The 18,573-nt window shown below is 45.2% G+C and overlaps 1 protein-coding gene across 5 annotated transcripts in view; it reads left to right on the top strand.

Moving 5' to 3' along the window:
- LOC140189258 (spectrin beta chain, non-erythrocytic 1-like) overlaps positions 1–18,573 on the top strand; it is a 464,253-nt gene that overhangs the window by 166,408 nt on the left and 279,272 nt on the right. Inside the window, exons 1-2 of one of the 5 annotated variants that reach the window (XM_072245946.1) lie at positions 2,030–2,374; positions 2,668–2,773. The exons of 2 other annotated variants lie outside the window; for them this stretch is intronic. In XM_072245946.1, coding sequence (XP_072102047.1) covers positions 2,668–2,773 — 106 coding nt within the window. In that variant the 5' untranslated portion in view covers positions 2,030–2,374. Of the gene's footprint in view, positions 1–2,029; positions 2,774–18,573 lie in introns of those variants that run through there. 2 more of the 5 variants (XM_072245948.1, XM_072245945.1) reach the window with 2 other exon arrangements.

The raw sequence follows: 18,573 nt of genomic DNA, 5'->3' as shown, positions 1-18,573 counted from the left end.
CCCTTGATACCCTAATTAGATACCTGTCAATCTCCTCCTTAAACACCCTCAATAATAAATAAAAAATAAAGATCAAATCTTACTGGATTTCCCCACCACTGAGTTGTTTCTGGTGGAGTCAGGAGAAGCATTTGATTCTGTGTGAAGCCCTAATATCAACTGAATAAACAAGCTTCTATTGGACTGTAGACGTTCGTTTGTTCTGTATATCGGGTCAGTATCACACTGAGTAAAGAGACCAAGACAAAGCCAAGTGAAAACAGCAACCGCAGCTGGTGCTTTCCTCCCTGTTGCTCGGGTTCGCTGGTGAAGCACAGGCAGGGGTTCATCCTGCTGCGAGGCCTCGGTGCTGGTTTGTATTAAGTGCGTCAGGGAGTCTGAAAGCGCTGAATCAGAATGGGTGCAGCACAGAGTCATAGAAAACTGCAGCTCAGAAACAGGCCCTTCGGCCCGTCTAGTCTATGCGGAACTATTTAAACAGACTGCTCCCATCGAATTGCTCCGGGACCATCGCCCTCCCTACCCCTACCATTCATGTACTTATCCAAGCTTCTCTTAAACATTGAAATCAAGCTCACATGCACCACTTGCATCGGCAGCTCGATCCCCACTCTCACCACCCTCTGAGTGAAGAAGTTTCCCTTGAACTTTTTACATTTCACCCTTCACCCATGACCTCTGGTTGTAGTCCCACCCAACCTCAGTTGCATTTACCCTATCTATACCCCTCATAATTTTGTATACCCCTATCAAATCTCCCCTCGATTTTCACGTTCTAAAGAATGAAGTTCTAACCTATCAGCAACATGTTGTTTTGCTGCAACAGAATAGTGCTATACATAAACTGCAAAAAGGGAGCAGAAATAATGAGGTGGTGTTCATGGAGTTGGTTCATTGCGATGACAGAAGGGAAGAAGCTGTTCCTGAATCGTGGAGGCACCCGTACCTCCTCCCTGATGGTTGAAATGAGAAGAGGTCATGCCCTGGATGGTGAGGGGTGCCACCTTTTTGAGGCATCGAGGGATCCTGGGGGAGGCTAGTGTCTGTGACGGACTGGCTGAGTTTGCAACTCGCTGCAGCCTTTTTCCGATCCCACCCGTACCAGACGGTGATGCAGTGGTCTCCAGCTGTAGAGATTTGCTGGAGTCTTTGGTGACATACCAAATCTCCTCAGACTCCTAATGATATACAGCCATCGTCGTGCCTTCTTCGTAATTGCATGAACATGTTGGGCCCAGGATAGATCTTCAGAGATGCTGACACTCAGGACTTGAAATTGCTCAGCTTTTCCACTGCTGACCCCTTCTTGAAGTTCTCAGTCAATTCATAGAACCATATAACAATTACAGCACGGAAACAGGCCATCTCGGCCCTTCTAGTCCGTGCCGAACGCTTACTCTCACCTATTCCCACCGACCTGCACTCAGCCCATAACCCTCCATTCCTTTCCTGTCCATATAGTTATCCAATTCCTTGGTCTTTTTTGACCACTGGCTGATAAATGTAACAAATAAGTGTGCCTTGTCTACAGGACATGTGCAAAGAGACCCACAGTACATAAAACAGCAGTTGTAATTATGCAAGAGGTCCCTAGAAGCTGCATCATCGTTACTGTTGCTTCATTATTGGTATTGTGCTGGAGAGCTTTGAAGCAAGGAAGTTTTGAGTGCTACAAAACTGCTTATTTTATTTCACTGGGAAAGCTGCAGATAGATTTTTGCCATTGCAAACCTTGGTAGTTATGAGGGGCGGTGATATTCGCGATCCCCAGTAAACCGAAGTTTGCAAGGCAGATGTGTCAGAACAGTCACGAGGAGGAAGTGAATGCGGGGAGGGAGGGAGGGAGGGGCCGGTAGGTGGGGTGGAGGAGTCGGAGGGAGGGAGAGAGAGGAAAAAAACAAAGCTGCTTCCTTTCTGAGCCAAGTTTAGAAGAAATGGGCGGGAGCATCTGATTTTTGCAATGCTGTCATTTCTGTGAAATAATTCACCCTTTCACAACAAGGTGTTATCAGCTCCATTTTAAACATTAAAAAGTTTGGACTGCACACTCCAAGCAGTGTGAGGGGTCCAGCCTTTGACACTGCGGACGACGGGACCCGAGTAACTTCTATCTCTTACTTCCTTGTCCTCCACCCCCACACACCTTGCAGAATGGTCTGATCCTACCTTGCTGCTATGATAATGAATTGAGCGGTGTCAGTGCTGAGCACGCCAGGCTGCTGGTCACAGGGGCCGGCCCTCCGCACAGTCGGCAAGGTGTGTTTGTGTACACACACTCGGCTCGCAGAGAGCTCTCCAGGCAGCAGGCAGCCAAGGAATCTCAGATTTTACTCTCGTGCTTCTGGAATTTGGCAAAGACAGCCTTGACTGGAATGTAAGTGAAGGGAAGAGAACGCGACCTGTGGATTAAAGTGGCTGCGAGAGAATTTTTTTTCCCCCCTTCAGAAAAAAATTAGGGCAAGCATAAAAGTTGGGGGAGTGCTGGTGGAAGGGGGTTGGAGGAAAGAATGCCAGAGGGAATTCTTCCCTCACAGTCTGCCGTGAACCACTAATTTTCAACAACCTGGCTTTCAGGCGAGAAAGGAATTCCTTTTCCCACGCTTACATATTTTTTGACGTGAAGCGTTTTTCTCCCCCTTTGAAATCCTCTCGGCTCGGCTCACCCAGATGGAGATACAGAGGAGGACCGCGACGACACCTTTATCGCCGGCTGCCTATGTCAACTCAGCCCAGTATTCCAGCGTCCTGGAGGGAAGATTCAAGCAACTGCAAGGTAAGCTTTCCCTTTCCCGCCTTTCTTGCTGACACCAGACACCAGCGTTGGAGTTTGCACAGTGCTGTCAGTTTGTTCTGTACGTAGGCCACTGAGTGGTGGCAGTACCTTTTAAGCAGCTCTGCAGAAAGAATTAAAGGGATCTCTGGTGTTGTTGCTCCTGTCCACGAGCTCAGGCACTTAATTTTACCAGTTGAGTTGTTTCAAGGGGTTTTTTGATGTCGGGGAAAGGTCAGTGCCCCAAAGCTGACAGCCCTTGTATACCTCTCTTCTGCTTTGCCTATGGGATAAGGAAACTGTGTGCATTCACCTGGTGCTCCTTCTACTGGGGCAGTGTTGCAGCACATACAAGTACTCCTGCCTGCTGATTGCATGTTGTTCTGCTGCTCTGGATTTCCAGCATCTGCGGACTGTTGTGCAAGACCTCCTATCCTTGTGTTTACAGAGCAGCAGCACTACTCTTCAACTGCAAGTCGTTGGTGCAGGAAAAGCTGGGTTCGGTCATTTGCCGGGCTTGAGCAAATCACAGAAGCTTAATGTTGGGCGTCGCTGTCAGCTCATTTTTTTAAAAACAAAATTTGCTTGCCTAGAACTGGTACACGGTGCTGCCACGGGGTTTCAGTCTGAAACTTTTGACAGTTCCTTCCCCTCAACGGATGCTGCCTGATCTGCTGAAGTCCGCGGGTAGATCGTTACCGCCACATGCTCGTTGCACACACTGCCTTATCTTGCTTTTGTGTGCAGATGCCACTGTTAAAAGTTAAAACCGAACTCAGTAACCTTGAGTGCAGTTGATGGAGCAATCAGCATAAAATGCAGGACCTTAGCAGATCAGGCAGCGTCCATGTGGCTGACATTTTGGGCCAGGGCCCTTCATGGGCGGTGTGTTACCTCCGGATTTCCAGCATCTGCAGAAACTTCTTGTGTTTATGTTAGACCATCACAGGAAAGGCCCTCTCCGCCATTGAGACCACTTACAAGGAGTGCTGCCGCAAGAAAGCATCCATCATCAAAGATCCCACCATCCAGTCCATGCTCTCTTCTCGCTACCGCCATTAGGCCTTAGGTGCCACACCACCAGATTCAGGAACAGTTGTTACCCGACAGGCTCCTGAACTGGCGTTGGGTAGCTTCACTCAGCACTCCTCTGAGCTGATTCCATCACCTACAGAGTCACTTTCAAGGATCTTTTGCAATGCACGTTTTCAGTATTTAAAAAAAAAATGCCCACCCAGTTTGACTTGCACGTTGGTTATTTGTCAGTTTTCCATAAAATTATTGAGTTATTTTCCTGTAAGACTTCTGCAAGAAAATGAACCTCAAGGTAGTAAATGGTAACATATCTAATTGCAAGGAAAAGTTTGTGAACTCTTTGCAATAACCTGATTTTCTGTATTAATTACTCGTAAACTGTGGTCTGATCTTCATCAAACTCATAATAATAGACAAACACACTCTGTCCAAACTAATAACACACAAACAATTGTACTTTTCATGTCTTTATTGAAGAGATTGTTTAATACTCAGTCTAGGCTGGAAAAAAATGTGAACCCTTGTATTTAATAACCAGTAGAACCTCCTTTAGCAGCAATAACCTTCACCAAACGTTTCTTGTAGCTGCAGGTTAGACTTGTACAATGGTGACGAAGAATTTTAGACCATTCCTGCTGACAAAACTATTTCAGTTCATCAATATTTCTGGGATACCTTACATGAACAGCCCTCTTCAGGTCAAGCCATAGCATCTCAATTGAGTTAAGGTCTGGACCCTGACTTGGACATGCCAAAACACAATTTTTTTTCTTTTTAAACCATTCTGTTGTTGATTTACTGTTGTGTTTCGAATCATTGTCTTGTTGCGTCCTCCAGCTTCTATTAAGCTTCAGGTGACAGACTGCTACCCTGACACTCTCCTGCAAAATGTCTTTATACGATTTTGAATTCATTGTTGCCTCGATGTTTGTAAGCTGTCCAGGCCCTGAGACAGCAAAGCAGCCCCAAACCATGATGCTCGTTCCACCGTGCTTCACAGCTGGGATGAGGTTTTGGTGTTGGTTGTGCAGTGGCCTTTTCCCTCCAAACATAGCAATGTGCATTTCTGCCAGAAAGTTCAACTTTTGTCTCATCTGTCCACAGAACGTTGTCCTAGAAGCATTGTGGAGCAACGTTTTGCAAACTTGAGACGTGTGGTGGAGAGCAGTGGTTTCCTCCACGGTGTATTTCCATGAACATCATTCTTGCTCTGTGTTTTTCTTACAGTGGACGCATGAACGGAGACTTTAACAACTTCTAGAGATTTCTGCAGGTCTTTTGCTTTTGCCCTTGGGTTGCTTTACACCTCCTTCAGTATTCATTGATTTGAACAGCAGACTCTAAATAGCTTTTGTAGAAGGCCTTACCCCAGAGGTTCAGGTGCTTTTTGTACCTCGACTGTGATTGTTTAAATGGTGAACTGAGTATTGCCTAGAAGAAGTACGATCGTTCGTGTGTTACTAGTTTAGGCAGATTGTGTTTGTCTTATTATCCTGACTTCAGTGAAGGTCAGATCACATTTTATGAGTAACTAATGCAGAAAACCAGGTAATTGCAAAGGGTTCACAAACTTTTTCTTGCAACTGTACATACTTTGGTGATAAATTTTACTTGGCACTCTTGCTTCAAATCTTGTTTTATATTGTCATGATCTGAGCTGCTCTCTGAGGATTACAGAAGTGTCCAGGCTTTGGGTAGCTGAGTGAGCTGGGTATGAGGTAAGGATAACGTAATGCCCTTGAATTGAAAAGTAGTGGATACAGCCCAGTCCATCACGGGTAAAGCCCTCCCCAACATTCAGCACAAATACACGGAGCGGTGTTGCAGGAAAGCAGCATCTATCATCAGGGACCCCCACGACCTGGATATGCTCTCACCTCGCTGCTGCCATCCGGAAGAAGGTACAGGAGTCTGAATCAGGTTTAATATCACTGGCATATGTTGTGAAATTTGTTAACTTTTGCAGCAGCAGTACATAATAGACAGTAAAAAAAAAAGACCAAGAATTACAGTAAATAAACATATATATCTTAAATATGTAATTCAAAAATAGAAATAAAAATAAAAGTAGCGAGGTACAGGAGCCTCAGGACTCGCACCACCAGGTTCAGAAACAGTTATTACCCCTCAACCATCAGGAAGGAGGTACAGGAGCCTCAGGAATCACACCACCAGGTTCAGGAACATTTATTACCCCTCAACCATCAGGAAGGAGGTACAGGGGCCTCAGGACCCACACCACCAGGTTCAGGAACAGTTATTACCCCTCAACCATCAGGAAGGAGGTACAGGAGCCTCAGGACTCGCACCACCAGGTTCAGAAACAGTTATTACCCCTCAACCATCAGGTAGAAGGTACAGGGGCCTCAGGACACACACCACCAGGTTCAGGAACAGTTATTACCCCTCAACCATCAGGCTGTTGAACCAATGTGGATAACTTCACTTGCCCCATCACTGAACTGTTTCCACAACCTGTGGACTCACTTTCAAGGACTCTTCATCTCAGGTTCTCGATATTTATTTCTCATTATCTCATTTTGTATTTGCACAGTTTGTCATACTTTGCGCACTGGTTGAATGCCCAAGTTGGAGCGAACTTTCATTGATTCTGTTTTGGTCATTATTCTATTATCAATTTATTGAGTATGCCCACAAGAACATGAACTTCAGACCTGTATATGGTGACGTATGTACTTTGATCATAAATTTACTTTGAACTTTATGGGGCAGTATGATGACTGCCTTCCATTGTAAGCAACCCCTCGCAATGTTAGATTGGTTCATCCTCTCCCCTGGAATAAACTTCTGTCCTCCACTGTTAAATAACGTAATTAGTCTTGAATTAAAGTATAACTAAAAGTAATAAAATAATAAGATGCTCTAATATAAAATATGACATGTATGATTTTTCTCCTTGACTACGTTAAGCCTAGAGTTTAGAAGTGTACAGCGCAGGAATGGGCCATTCAGCCCATAACATTGTGCTATCCCAGCTAAAAAGCAAATCAAAAACACCCAAGCACTAATCCCTCCTACCTACACCATGTCTGTATCCCTCCATCTTCCTCACATCAGTGTGCCTATCCAAACAGCTCTTGAAAGCCTGTAATGTGTTTGCCTCTGCCACTGTATCAGGCATCCACCGTTCTCTGAGTAAAAAAACTTGCCTGTCACATCCCCTTGAACCTACTCCTTCTCCCCTTCAATGCATGCCCTCTGATATTAGACATTTCAACCCTGGGAAACAGATACTTTCTGTCCACTCTTATCTATGCCCCTCATAATCTTGTAAACCTCTATCAGATCTCCCCTCGGCTTCTGCCGCTCCAGAGAAAGCAGCCCAAGTTTATCCAGCCTCTGGTGATAGCACACGCCCTCTAAACCAGGCAGCATCCTGGTGAACCTCTTCTGCACCCTCTCCAAAGCCCCAATATCCTTCCTGTAGTGGGGCAAACAGAACTGTGTGCAATACTCCAGATGTGAGCTAACCAGAGTTTTATAAAATTGCAACATAACCTCCTGCTTTGAAGCTGATTACAGCAGAAGACACTCACTTTTGTACAATTGATGTTGGATTGTTTGTGTGAGGAACTGAAGGTGATGGAGGAGTCAAATGATGAGTTAGACTGGGTGTGGCCATTTTCTAACCTGCAGATGATGTCATCGTGGGCCACAATCCTTAATAAAAAGTAAGAAACAAGTTACAGAAAGAGGCCACAATTCCTATTTCTAAAATGTTTTCTTTGGGGAACCCTGCATCACCTGGCCTCTCATACCATTTGGTTTCATTTGCTTCGAACTGTGGCAGAATACAGCATCCCAGTGGCCTCCAGTTTCTGGAATTGTATTGGTAGCTGTTATTGAATTTTGAGCACCTTGTCTAAAATCTCATATTTGGGCTACATTTGAGAAAGCATTTTGTTCACTTGCCCACCTGATATTGCGTTTTCTTTTTTTTTTGTAATTTATTTTTTATTGAAGTTCATCAAACAACATTTCCATAAGATGTATTTCAGATAGTGTACATGTATATCATATAATCATATTTGCCACAAACTTCCATGAGGAAAAACTTCTTCACACTGAGAGTGGTGAATCTGTGGAATTCTCTGCCACAGGAAACAGTTGAGGCCAGTTCATTGGCTGTATTTAAGAGGGAGTTAGATATGACCCTTGTGGCTAAAGGGATCAGGGGGTATGGAGAGAAGGTAAGTACAGGGTTCTGAGCTGGATGATCAGCCATGATCATACTGAATGGCGGTGCAGGCTCGAAGGGCCGAATGGCCTACTCCTGCACCTATTTTCTGTTTTCCACATAATATTTATCTGAAGTATATACCTATAGAAAAGAGAGGAAAGAAAGAACAAGCAAAAGGAGAAAACTATGTACAAGTAGGGAGTGATTTTTTTAAACAACATATTCATTGATTTGTGAGAATAAAATCAGGCCTATGAGATGTTATGTAGTTGAACCATTTTCCCCACTATGAATCAAATTGTTCCAACTTATGATTAATAGATGAAGGGTCTCGGCCCGAAATGTCGACTGCACCTCTTCCTATAGATGCTGCCTGGCCTGCTGCATTCACCAGCAACTTTTGTGTGTGTTCCTTAAACCTAGTTTATTCAGTTTATTCGACGTAAAAATCCGAGTCATATGCACACCATTTAGGAATTGCAATATCTCCCTCTAGTTTATATTCTTTTATAATAGTTTGATGTTGCGTTTTCTAAGCAGATTTATCTTGGCTGGCCTTTGGGCGGCAGGGTGGCGCAAAGCAAACCACGAACACGAGAAGAAAGTCTGCAGATGCTGGAAGTCCAGAGCAACAGACACACAACGCTGGAGTTGCTGAGTAGGTCAGGCAGCATCCATGGAAGTGAATAAACAGTTGATGCTTAGAGTCCTGAAGAAGGGTCTTGGCCCGAAATGTTGACTGTTTATTCATCTCCATAGATGCTGCCTGACCTGCTGAGATTTATTTTTTTATATATATAGGCATCCGTTAGTCTCGTGAGACCATGGATTTGCGCCTTGGAAGGTTTCCAGGGTGCAGGCCTGGGCAAGGTTGTATGGAAGACCTGCAGTTGCCCATGCTGCAAGTCTCCCCTCCCTACACCGCCGATGTTGTCCAAGGGAAGGGCATTAGGACCCATACAGCTTGGCACCGGTGTCGTCGCAGAGCAATGTGTGATTAAGTGCCTTGCTCAAGGACACAACACGCTGCCTCAGCCAAGGCTCAAACTAGCGACCTTCAGATCACTGGACGAACACCTTAACCACTTGGCCACGCGCCAACACAGAATAAATAAATTTATTTATTTATTGAGATACAGTGCAGAATTGGCCCTTCTGGCCCTTCGAGCCACACCACCCAGCAAACCCCGATTTTAATCCCAGCCTAATCACGGGACAGTTTACAATGACCGATTAATCTACCTACCAGAGGACTGTGGGAAGAAACCAGAGCACCCGGAGGAGACCCACGTGGTCACGGAGAGAACGTGCAAACTCCTTACAGGCAGCAGTTGAACCCAGGTCGCCGGCACTGTAAGCCGTTGGGCTTGCCACTACACTACCGTGCTCATCCAACATTGTGTGTGTGTGTGTGTTATAGCGCCAGCAACCCGGGTTCCAGCTCTGCAAGGGGTTTCTTCGTTCTCCCCGAAATCGCGTGGATTTCCTGCGAGTGCTACACCTTCCTCCCACATTCCAGGGATGTATGGATCAGTGGGTTAATTGGTCATGTGGTGCCATTGGCCGCGCGATCTGGTTGGTATGGGAGGGCCTGTCACTGTTCTTTATCTCTAAAACTCTGCACCCAGTTGAAATTGGAAAATGAGGTGGAGGTGCATGTTTTTCTGCTGCCAGAACTAAATAACCAGCTAGCCACCAGTCCAGTTGGTCTAGTATTTCTGGTATCTCATACGTGGAAATGCGGCCTTAGTAATGCTGGTCTCTTGAGAGCTTTTACTCAGCAGCAAGAAAGTGCCTGTGGCCAGAACGAGAGCGGTAATTGGTTTTCGGAGAGATTTATGTATGTGGGGTGCAGTGAGAAAACATCTCGACGACTGATGTGAAAAGTTCTGTGAAATCCTGTGCTGCGGGTCAGTCGCTTTTCGGTGTTCATTCAGTCTGCAGTGCGTTCGAATTGTCGGATTCAAGTCCCAGGCTAGGGTCTGAGCTTGTAATTCAAGTTTTGTTGGAGGTGATACCCTCTGGATGAAGTGTGGAATCACCAGATCAGCTGAGCATTAAAATTCTGCGGTAAAGAAGTCAATTCAAAACGAAGATGGAAATTCTGGCAGCTATTTCGACACCTTCACTGCATATCCCCAACAACTAGAAAGAAACTAATTAAAAACCACTAGTCTCCTTGCTGAGAGGTGGGATAATGTGAAGAACTAGTAAAAGCACATATCGATGCAGCTACAAAGAAGGCAAGAGGGTTGCTTTATTTCATTAGGAGTTGGAGGAGATTTGGAATGTCAGCAAAAACACTCAAACTTCTTCAGATATACCATGGGGAGTATTCTGACTGGCTGCATCACCGTCTGTTTTGGGGTGGGCGGGGGGTGGGGGCTACTGCACAGGATCGAAGAAAGCCGCAGAGAGTTGTAAACTTAGTCAGTTCCATCATGGGAACTAGCCTCTGTCGTATCCAGAACATCTTCAGGGAGCGGTGCCTCAGAAAGACGGTGTCCTTCGTTAAGGACCCCCACCACCCTGGACATGCCCTGTTCTCATTGTCACCATCAGGAAGGAGGTACGGAAGCCTGAGGGCACGCACTCAACGATTCAAGTACAGCTTCTTCCCCTCTGCCATCTGATTTCTGAATGGTCATTAAACCCATGAACGTTACCTCACCACTTTGTTATTATTTCTGCTTTTTGCACTACCATTTTTAAACGTAACAGACTTAATATGCATTAATATACGACTGCAATCTATTTATTTATTTTCTATATTTATCATGTACTGCTGCCCATAGTTAACAAATTTCACAACATATGCCCGTGATATTAGACCTGATTCTGAATTTTAGAAAACGTTATTTTTAACCAACTTGCACCCCTTTCATTCGGCCCAAAAGAGCATCGCAGCCAGCTGAGCATTTGGGAAATGTGTTCATCGTTGCCGCATTGGAAATTCGGCAGCAAGTTTGCACGAGGCAAGGTTTTCTGAACAGCAACGATATTAGGTAACGAGCTAATAGAACGAGCAGTTAAAGTGTAGTGGCCAGCTGAGTACGTTCAGTTCCCACTGCTGTCTGCAAGGAGTTTGTACGTTCTCCCCGTGACCGTGTGGGGTTTCCTCCGGGTGTTCCCGCGTTCCAGAGATGTACAGGTTGGGGTTAGTAAGTTGTGGGCATGCTGGAAGTGTGGCAACACTTGCAGGCTGCCCCCTAGCATGTCCTGATACCGTGTTGGTCATTGACGCAAAGGATGCATCTCAACATTCATGTGCCAAATAACTCTTTGTTCTTTCAAAAACAAAACCTTTAGAAATACTTTCCCCCGGTCACTGTGGAGATCTGCATCCACATGAGAGAGTTGTCGGGTCGCTGGTTTATAGATTCATTCTAAAGATCACATGTCTGACAGTGCAGTATTTCCCTCAGGACTGCATCAGACTGTCAGCCCAGAGTTGAGTTCTCTTGAACTTCTACTCTCAATCTCTCCTTGAGTTTATTAATTTCACTTTTGATATTCTTTCGCAATGCTTTCATGTTTGATAAGAATCTTTCAAAGAGAGTCTATAAATAAACTCAAAAACAAGACTGCATTTTGCTTCCCTATCTCACCCTGTTCTCAGCTACCATCTTGAGTAGTCAATCCAACAGCAGGCGTACCAAAAGGGCTTTTGAAATGAATTAATTCCTTTTCTTATCCTGATGTTTTTTTAAATCTGTGGGCAGCTTCAGGGCAGTAATGAGTCTTTTTGTGTGATGTTTTCGGATGGCACATGACACAGGATCAGTAAATACAGCTCTCTACACACCACTGATTATACAATCACATGTTATACGTGAGATCAAAAGCCAGCTGCTTAACCCTTTCATTACATGCTCCAGTGGGTTTAGTCAGAAATTCTTCTTTGATAGCTTCTCTGGTGGGGGCAGTACATGCATCCGATTATAGGCTGTAACATTCTCCAACAAACTCGCTCAGCTTTTATTTTGCTGTTTTCTTGGTAAAATGGGAGGATTTGAAATTGCACAGGTTTGAATATTCAAACATTAATTTCAAGATCCAGACGTATACTTTTGTGGAAGCTGCTCCTCTTGTGGTTAGCGAGCTTGTGGTTGTAGCAGTTACTCCGGATTTCAGCTTAAGAGAAGAGTTCAGGCTGGTTTAGGAAAACATGTGGTTTAAATTAAGAAATGGAGGTGTGTATTTCTGTTAGGAATAGGCAAAGTTCGCTTTGAATTAGAATCCGGCTTATTACCATTGACAGATGTTGTAACATTTGTACCTTGCAATACATAATAAAATCTTTAAATTACAATAAAATACATTCACATCTATGCAAAAAGTGAGCAAAGAAAAGGGGTCTTGGCCCGAAACGTTAACTCTTTTTTCATAGATGCTTCCTGGCCTGCTGAGTTCCTCCAGCATTTCGTGTGTGTGTTGCTTGGGTTTCCAGCATCTGCAAATTCTCCCTTGTTTGCAAAAAAAAAGAAAGTAGTGAGGTAGTGTACGTGGGTTCGTTGTCCATTTAGAAATCGGATGGCTGAGGGGAGGGAAGCTGTTCCTGAAATGTTAAGTGGGTGCCTTCAGGCTCCTGTACCACCACCTTGTCCTTCTGCAGTTGTACAGGGCCCTGGTGAGACCACACCTGGAGTACTGTGTACAGTTTTGGTCTCCAAATTTGAGGAAGGACATTCTAGCTATTGAGGGAGTGCAGCGTAGGTTCATGAGGTTAATCCCTGGGATGGCGGGACTGTCATATGCTGAAAGATTGGAGCGACTGGGGTTATATACACTGGAATTTAGAAGGATGAGAGGGGATCTGATTGAAACATATAAGATTATTAAGGGATTGGACAGGCTAGAGGCAGGAAACATGTTCTCGATGTTGGGGGAGTCCAGAACAAGAGGCCACAGCTTAAGAATAAGGGGTAGACCATTTAGAACGGAGTTGAGGAAAAACTTTTTCACACAGAGGGTTGTGGTTCTGTGGAATGTCCTGCCTCAGAAGGCAGTGGAGGCCAATTCTCTGGATTCTTTCAAGAAGGAGTTAGATAGAGATCTTAAAGATAACAGAGTGAAGGGATATGGGGAGAAGGCAGGAACGGGGTACTGATTGTGGATGATCAGCCATGATCACAGTGAATGGTGGTGCTGGCTAGAAGGGCTGAATGGCCTACTCCTGCACCTATTGTCTATTGATGGTAGCAATGAGAAGAGGGCATGTCATAGGAGGTGAGGTTCATTAATGGTGGATGCTGTCTTTTTGAGGCATGGCCTTTTGAAGATATCCTCGATGCTGGTGAGGCTGTTGGCCCGAGATGGAGCTGGCTGAGTTTACAGCCTTCTGCAGCTAATGCCTGTTCTGTGCAGTGCCCCTTCCATACCAGACAGTGCAGTCAGTCAGAATGCTCTCCATGGTACATAGCAAATCTCCTCAACTTCCTAATGAAGTGGACCTGCTGACCTGCCTCCTTCAGAATTGCATCAGCATGTTGGGCCCAGGATAATTCTGCTGAGATATTGGCACCCAGGAACTTGAAAGCGCTCACCTTTTGTCCCTGGAAGGAACCTGGTCGGAAGCTTCAACCCAGCAAAAAATCCCAGTGTTAAAGCAGCTCTTTGCCCTACCACGGACAACTGCTTTTAAACCGCCTGGGCCCTAAGCTCTCAAGTTCCTCCCTAGAGCAGTCTACGCCTCAGTTTTAAAGTGCTCCCTAAAGTCCTTGTCCTTGATGGACAGGCTGCCCAAATGTCTCCGTGTATAGTTTCTTGTCTGGTAATGGATGGTGAGTGCATGTCAGGACAGGCTCCATTCTGTCCTTTCATGGCTACATCTCTTTAGGAGCGAAGTGAGCGAGCACTGGTCTTGATTGAGGGGTCTTGCGGCACAAGGCAATTTAATTTTACTGATTTGAGTCTTTATTACCAGCTTGCTGATCTGAGGATTTCCCGAACATGTCCCTAGTACAGGAAAATCAGTATACATCATCATCATCAGGTACCGTGCCCAGTTTGAGCTTTGACTGCCGTGGCCCACACGCCCCTGTTTCGGGTCAAGTGGATCAATTCATTGGTATTCATTTCAAGTTCTCTGGCTGCTGTCTCCATCATCATTTGTCTTTGTCTTCCTCTTGCTTCCTTCCCTTCAATCTTTCCCATAATTACCTTGCATTCTAACTCCTCTTTCCTAATCACATGTCCAATGAAGTTACGTTGCCTTTTCATGATTTCCCTTTTTGTGTTTGCTCTGTTCATGACATCCTCGTTAGATACTTGTCCGTCCATGATATTCTTTGCATCCTCCTCAAAAACCGCATCTCTGCTGCTTCAATTCGTTTCCTCATGTTACTAGGTATTGTCCAACATTCTGATCCATATAACATAACTGGATAAACGTAACATTTCAGTACTCTGAGGCGGGTTGTCATGCCTAGTTTAGTATTGGTCAGTATACTCTTCATTCTCATAAAGGTGTCTTTTGCCATCCCTATTCTTCTTTTGATGTCCATGTCGCACCTGCCATCTGATGTCACCCAGCTTCCTAAGCAGCAAAAGTTCTGTACTTGTTTTATGTCTTCCCTGTTTATTCTCAGCCTGCAGATAGGATTTTCCTTCTTTTTGGATATCACCATACATTCTGTCTTTTACACATTTTCCACTGAGCTGAGCTACGATGTCTCGAAGGACAGGGTGATCAAAGCGTCGTTCACCATGGCCGATGAGGACAACCAGGCAAAAATCAAGAGTCTGGCTAGTCTCCAAGTGCTGAAGGATGTCTGTTGAAGTCGTGACTCTAACTTTGTTTTCTTTCGGGACAGGGATGAAGAGGAGTTAGGGGCATAGGTACATGGCCGCGCAGTAACTGAAATGCTCCCATGCACGTAGCCTTTATTGCCGTGCAGCTATAATGGAACGCAGCTCGAAAAAGTTTACGAAACATGAAAGATTTTCTTTGCTGTACTATAATTAGATCAAAAGTATGCAGTTTTTCAATTTGCATTCTAAATATTCAAAGATCCAAAGGACATCTATTTATTGAAGAATGGATGCAGGATATAACCCTGAAATTCGTCTTCCTCACAGACAGCCACAAAACGAAGAACCATGGAACCAACCGTACAAAGAAAAGCATCAAAACATCAAGCTCCCCTCCCGAGGTATTCATCCTGCGGAGAAGCTCTGTCTAGGCAATGCTACACAACATCAGGTACCCGCCACATTCAGAATCCGAGTCAAAAAGTACATGTGCGCACAAAAAAACACACACAAACAGAAACAAAGAAAAAACAAGCACAAAGACAGAATATAAAACACAGAATCAGAAGGCGTATTTCAGTTCAGCTCAGGTGGCAGGCCTCCCAGATTTAAAAATCCCGCCGAAGTTGCAGCAGAGAGAGGAGTGACCAGAACCTAGAACACATCAAAAAACCTAAATTGGAGTCCAAATCTGCAAACTGCTGTGATTCATAGTATGCATTTTACGAAAAAAAAAATGAAAAATGCTACGCAGTTTTCAGGCTGAGCAAAGTTTCCTGATCCAAGCAATGGTTGGTCTGCACAGCTGTGGAAAAAGATAGATTAAGGGCCAGGTCAGAGTTGCACAATCCATGTTGACTCACATGACAGAGCTTTCTGACTGCACAGTGGACATTTGGAATAAACCACGCCATGTACTTTTTGAGTCGGATTCTGAATGTGGCGGGTACCTGATGTTGTGTAGCATTGCCAAGACAGAGCTTCTCTGCAGGATGAATACCTCGGGAGTGGAGCTCAATGTATCCAAACAAAAATCTGCCAGTGGACTCATCATTTGTGCAGGAGAAAATCAAGTTTAGATCTCAGGGGTCTGTATTTGGATGTACACTGCTACTGAAGGAGTTTACACCTTGAATTACACTCACTGTCAAATTAGTTCAAGGTTTGAAAAATGTGAAGGAAATGGGAAGGATTTTTCTTTTTCCTTTCGTCACTGGGAATACAAAGTGTTAATTTGAAAGGTGTTAAATCAAACACGACCCATTCTCATGCGTGCTCAGCATTCCATATCCTGAAATAAATTCGCATGGCTGCGCCCCTCCTTTCTTACTCTCTTCCTCTCCCTTTTTCCCACTCAGTGTTTTGCCTTTCCCCTCCCACGCCCTTTCCCTCCTGCTTGCTGTCTTTCCTTCCTCCTCTTCACTCCCCTCTGCGTCTCCCTTCCCCGCTGTAAAGTTTCCACTTCTCACTTGAAAATCAGAATCGGAGTCAGGTTTAATATCACCGATGTATGTCATGAAACCTGTTAACTTTGCGGCAGTAGTACAATGCGAAACATGATGTAGATAAAATACCTGTGAATTACAGTACATTAAGTAGTTAAATAGTGCAAAAAAAGTAATCAAAAGAAGTGAGTTGGTGTTCGTGGGTTCAATGTCCATTCAGAAATCGGATGGCAGAGGGGAAGAAGCTGTTCCTGAATCGCTGACTGAGTGTGAGCCTTCAGGCTCCCGTACCTCCTTCCTGATGGTAGCAATGGGTGATGGGGTGCTCACTGTCTTTTTGAGATATCCCTCCTTGAAGATGGCCTGGAAACTACGGAGGCTGGTGCTCATGATGTTTACAAGTTTACAAGACTCTGCAGCTTCCTTCGATCCTCTGCAGTCGCCCTCCCCCCCCCCCCACCCGTACCAGACGGTGATGCAGCCAGCTAGAATGCTCTCCATGGTACATCTGTGGAAAGTTGTGAGTGTTTTTGGTGACGTACCAACTCCCTGAGGTTGAGAATTCCTGGGACTGCAAGAGGTTTCCCTGTACTGCGGTTTTAAATGGTGGAGGGGAAGCAGGTGTTCCTAAGACGTTGAGTGTGATCAGGACAGAAATCTTTTCGGGTCTGAGACCCATCGTCAGAGTGCAAAAAAGGAAAAAAACAAGTTAGTTTTCAGAAACAAACAGGGTGGGGGACTGCTGCATGTTTTCCCTCCTGCCAATCTGTGATATAATCTTCAACTTGAAAGTTATCTCTTTTTCTCTTTCTACCGATACTGCCCGACTTCCTGGGTGTTTCTAGCATTTTCGGTTTTTGCTTCTCGTGGGGTCTGATCTAAACGTATGCAACAATTTTATTTATTTAGAGGGTCCAGCACAATGAGCCCACACCGCCCAGCAGCCCACCCTAGCGTAATGTCTGGACAATTTACAATGACCAGTTAACCACCCTGTCTTAGGGCTGTAGGAGGAAACCTGCGTGGTCGCGAGGAGAACGGTGCAAACTCCTTACAGAAGGCGCCAGGATTGAACTCTGAACTCTGGAACACCTCGGGCTGTAATCGCGTCGTGCTGACCGCTGAGCGACCGTGGCGCTGAGCTGCTTCGGGCTCTGCATTGGGCGTATTTTCTGTTCCCTCATCCACACTCGCACTCCTTCCAGTGACCTAAACCCCAATTTAGAGGAGAAAGTAAGGGAATCAATTTTCGCCGTGGCCTGTTGAAACCCAGATGTTGCACAGACGGCAAACTGCTGATTCCAAGTTGTTCACCTTGTCCTCGAGCATTGACTCCTGGGTTCTGACTCTTTACCCTGATGTTAACAGAGAATAGTACTAACATGTCAATCTGATGCTTTTATCTCTCGTTATGTTTACTCTGTCTGCAAGTAAAGATAAACCTTTGAATTGGCCAGCCGTTGGGATTATGTCAGTCCTGTTTCTCTCTCCTCTCCCCCCCCCCCCCATCACTGCCACGTGGGTCACAGAACCAGGTCCTTCGGCCACAGAGTACCCATCTGCAGTAATTCTTATTTCCACCCCATCATTGTTACCTGCTCTCATTGCTACCATCAGGGAGGAGGTACAGAAACCTGAAGGCACACACTCAGCGATTCCCATTCCCATTCTGACATGTCTATCCACGGCCTCCTCTGCTGTAAAGATGAAGCCATACTCAGGTTGGAGGAACAACACCTTATATTCTGTCTGGGGAGCCTCCAACCTGATGGCATGAACATTGACTTCTCTAACTTCTGCCTATGCCCCACCTCCCCCTCGTAGCCCATCCGTTATTTATTTATATACACTCATTCTTTCTCTCTCTCCTTTTTCTCCTTCTGTCCCTCTGACTATACCCCTTGCCCATCCATTGGGTTCCCCCCCCCACCTTTTCTTTCTCCCTGGGCCTCCTGTCCCATGATCCTCTCATATCCCTTTTGCCAATCACCTGTCCAGCTCTTGGCTCCATCCCTCCCCCTCCTGTCTTCCCCTATCATTTTGGATCCCCCCCCCTCCCGCGGTCAAATCTCTTACTAGCTCTTCCTTCAGTTAGTCCTGAGGAAGGGTCTCGGCCCGAAACGTCAACTGTACCTCTTCCTAGAGATGCTGCCTGGCCTGCTGTGTTCATCAGCAACTTTGATGTGTGTTGTGATTCAGGAACAGTTTCTTCCCCTCTGCCATCCGATTTCTGAATGGACATTGAACCCTTGGACACTAACTCACTAAGCCTTTATTAGTTTTGCACTAATTTAACTATACTTACTGTAATTTACATTTTCCCTCTATTATTATGTATCGAATTGTACTGTTGTTGCAAAGATAACAAT

Source organism: Mobula birostris, chromosome 28 (genome assembly GCF_030028105.1).
Source record: "Mobula birostris isolate sMobBir1 chromosome 28, sMobBir1.hap1, whole genome shotgun sequence".
Taxonomy (NCBI): domain Eukaryota; kingdom Metazoa; phylum Chordata; class Chondrichthyes; order Myliobatiformes; family Myliobatidae; genus Mobula; species Mobula birostris.
Note: the sequence above shows the minus strand (reverse complement) of the source record. Positions and strands in the feature narration are given on the sequence as shown.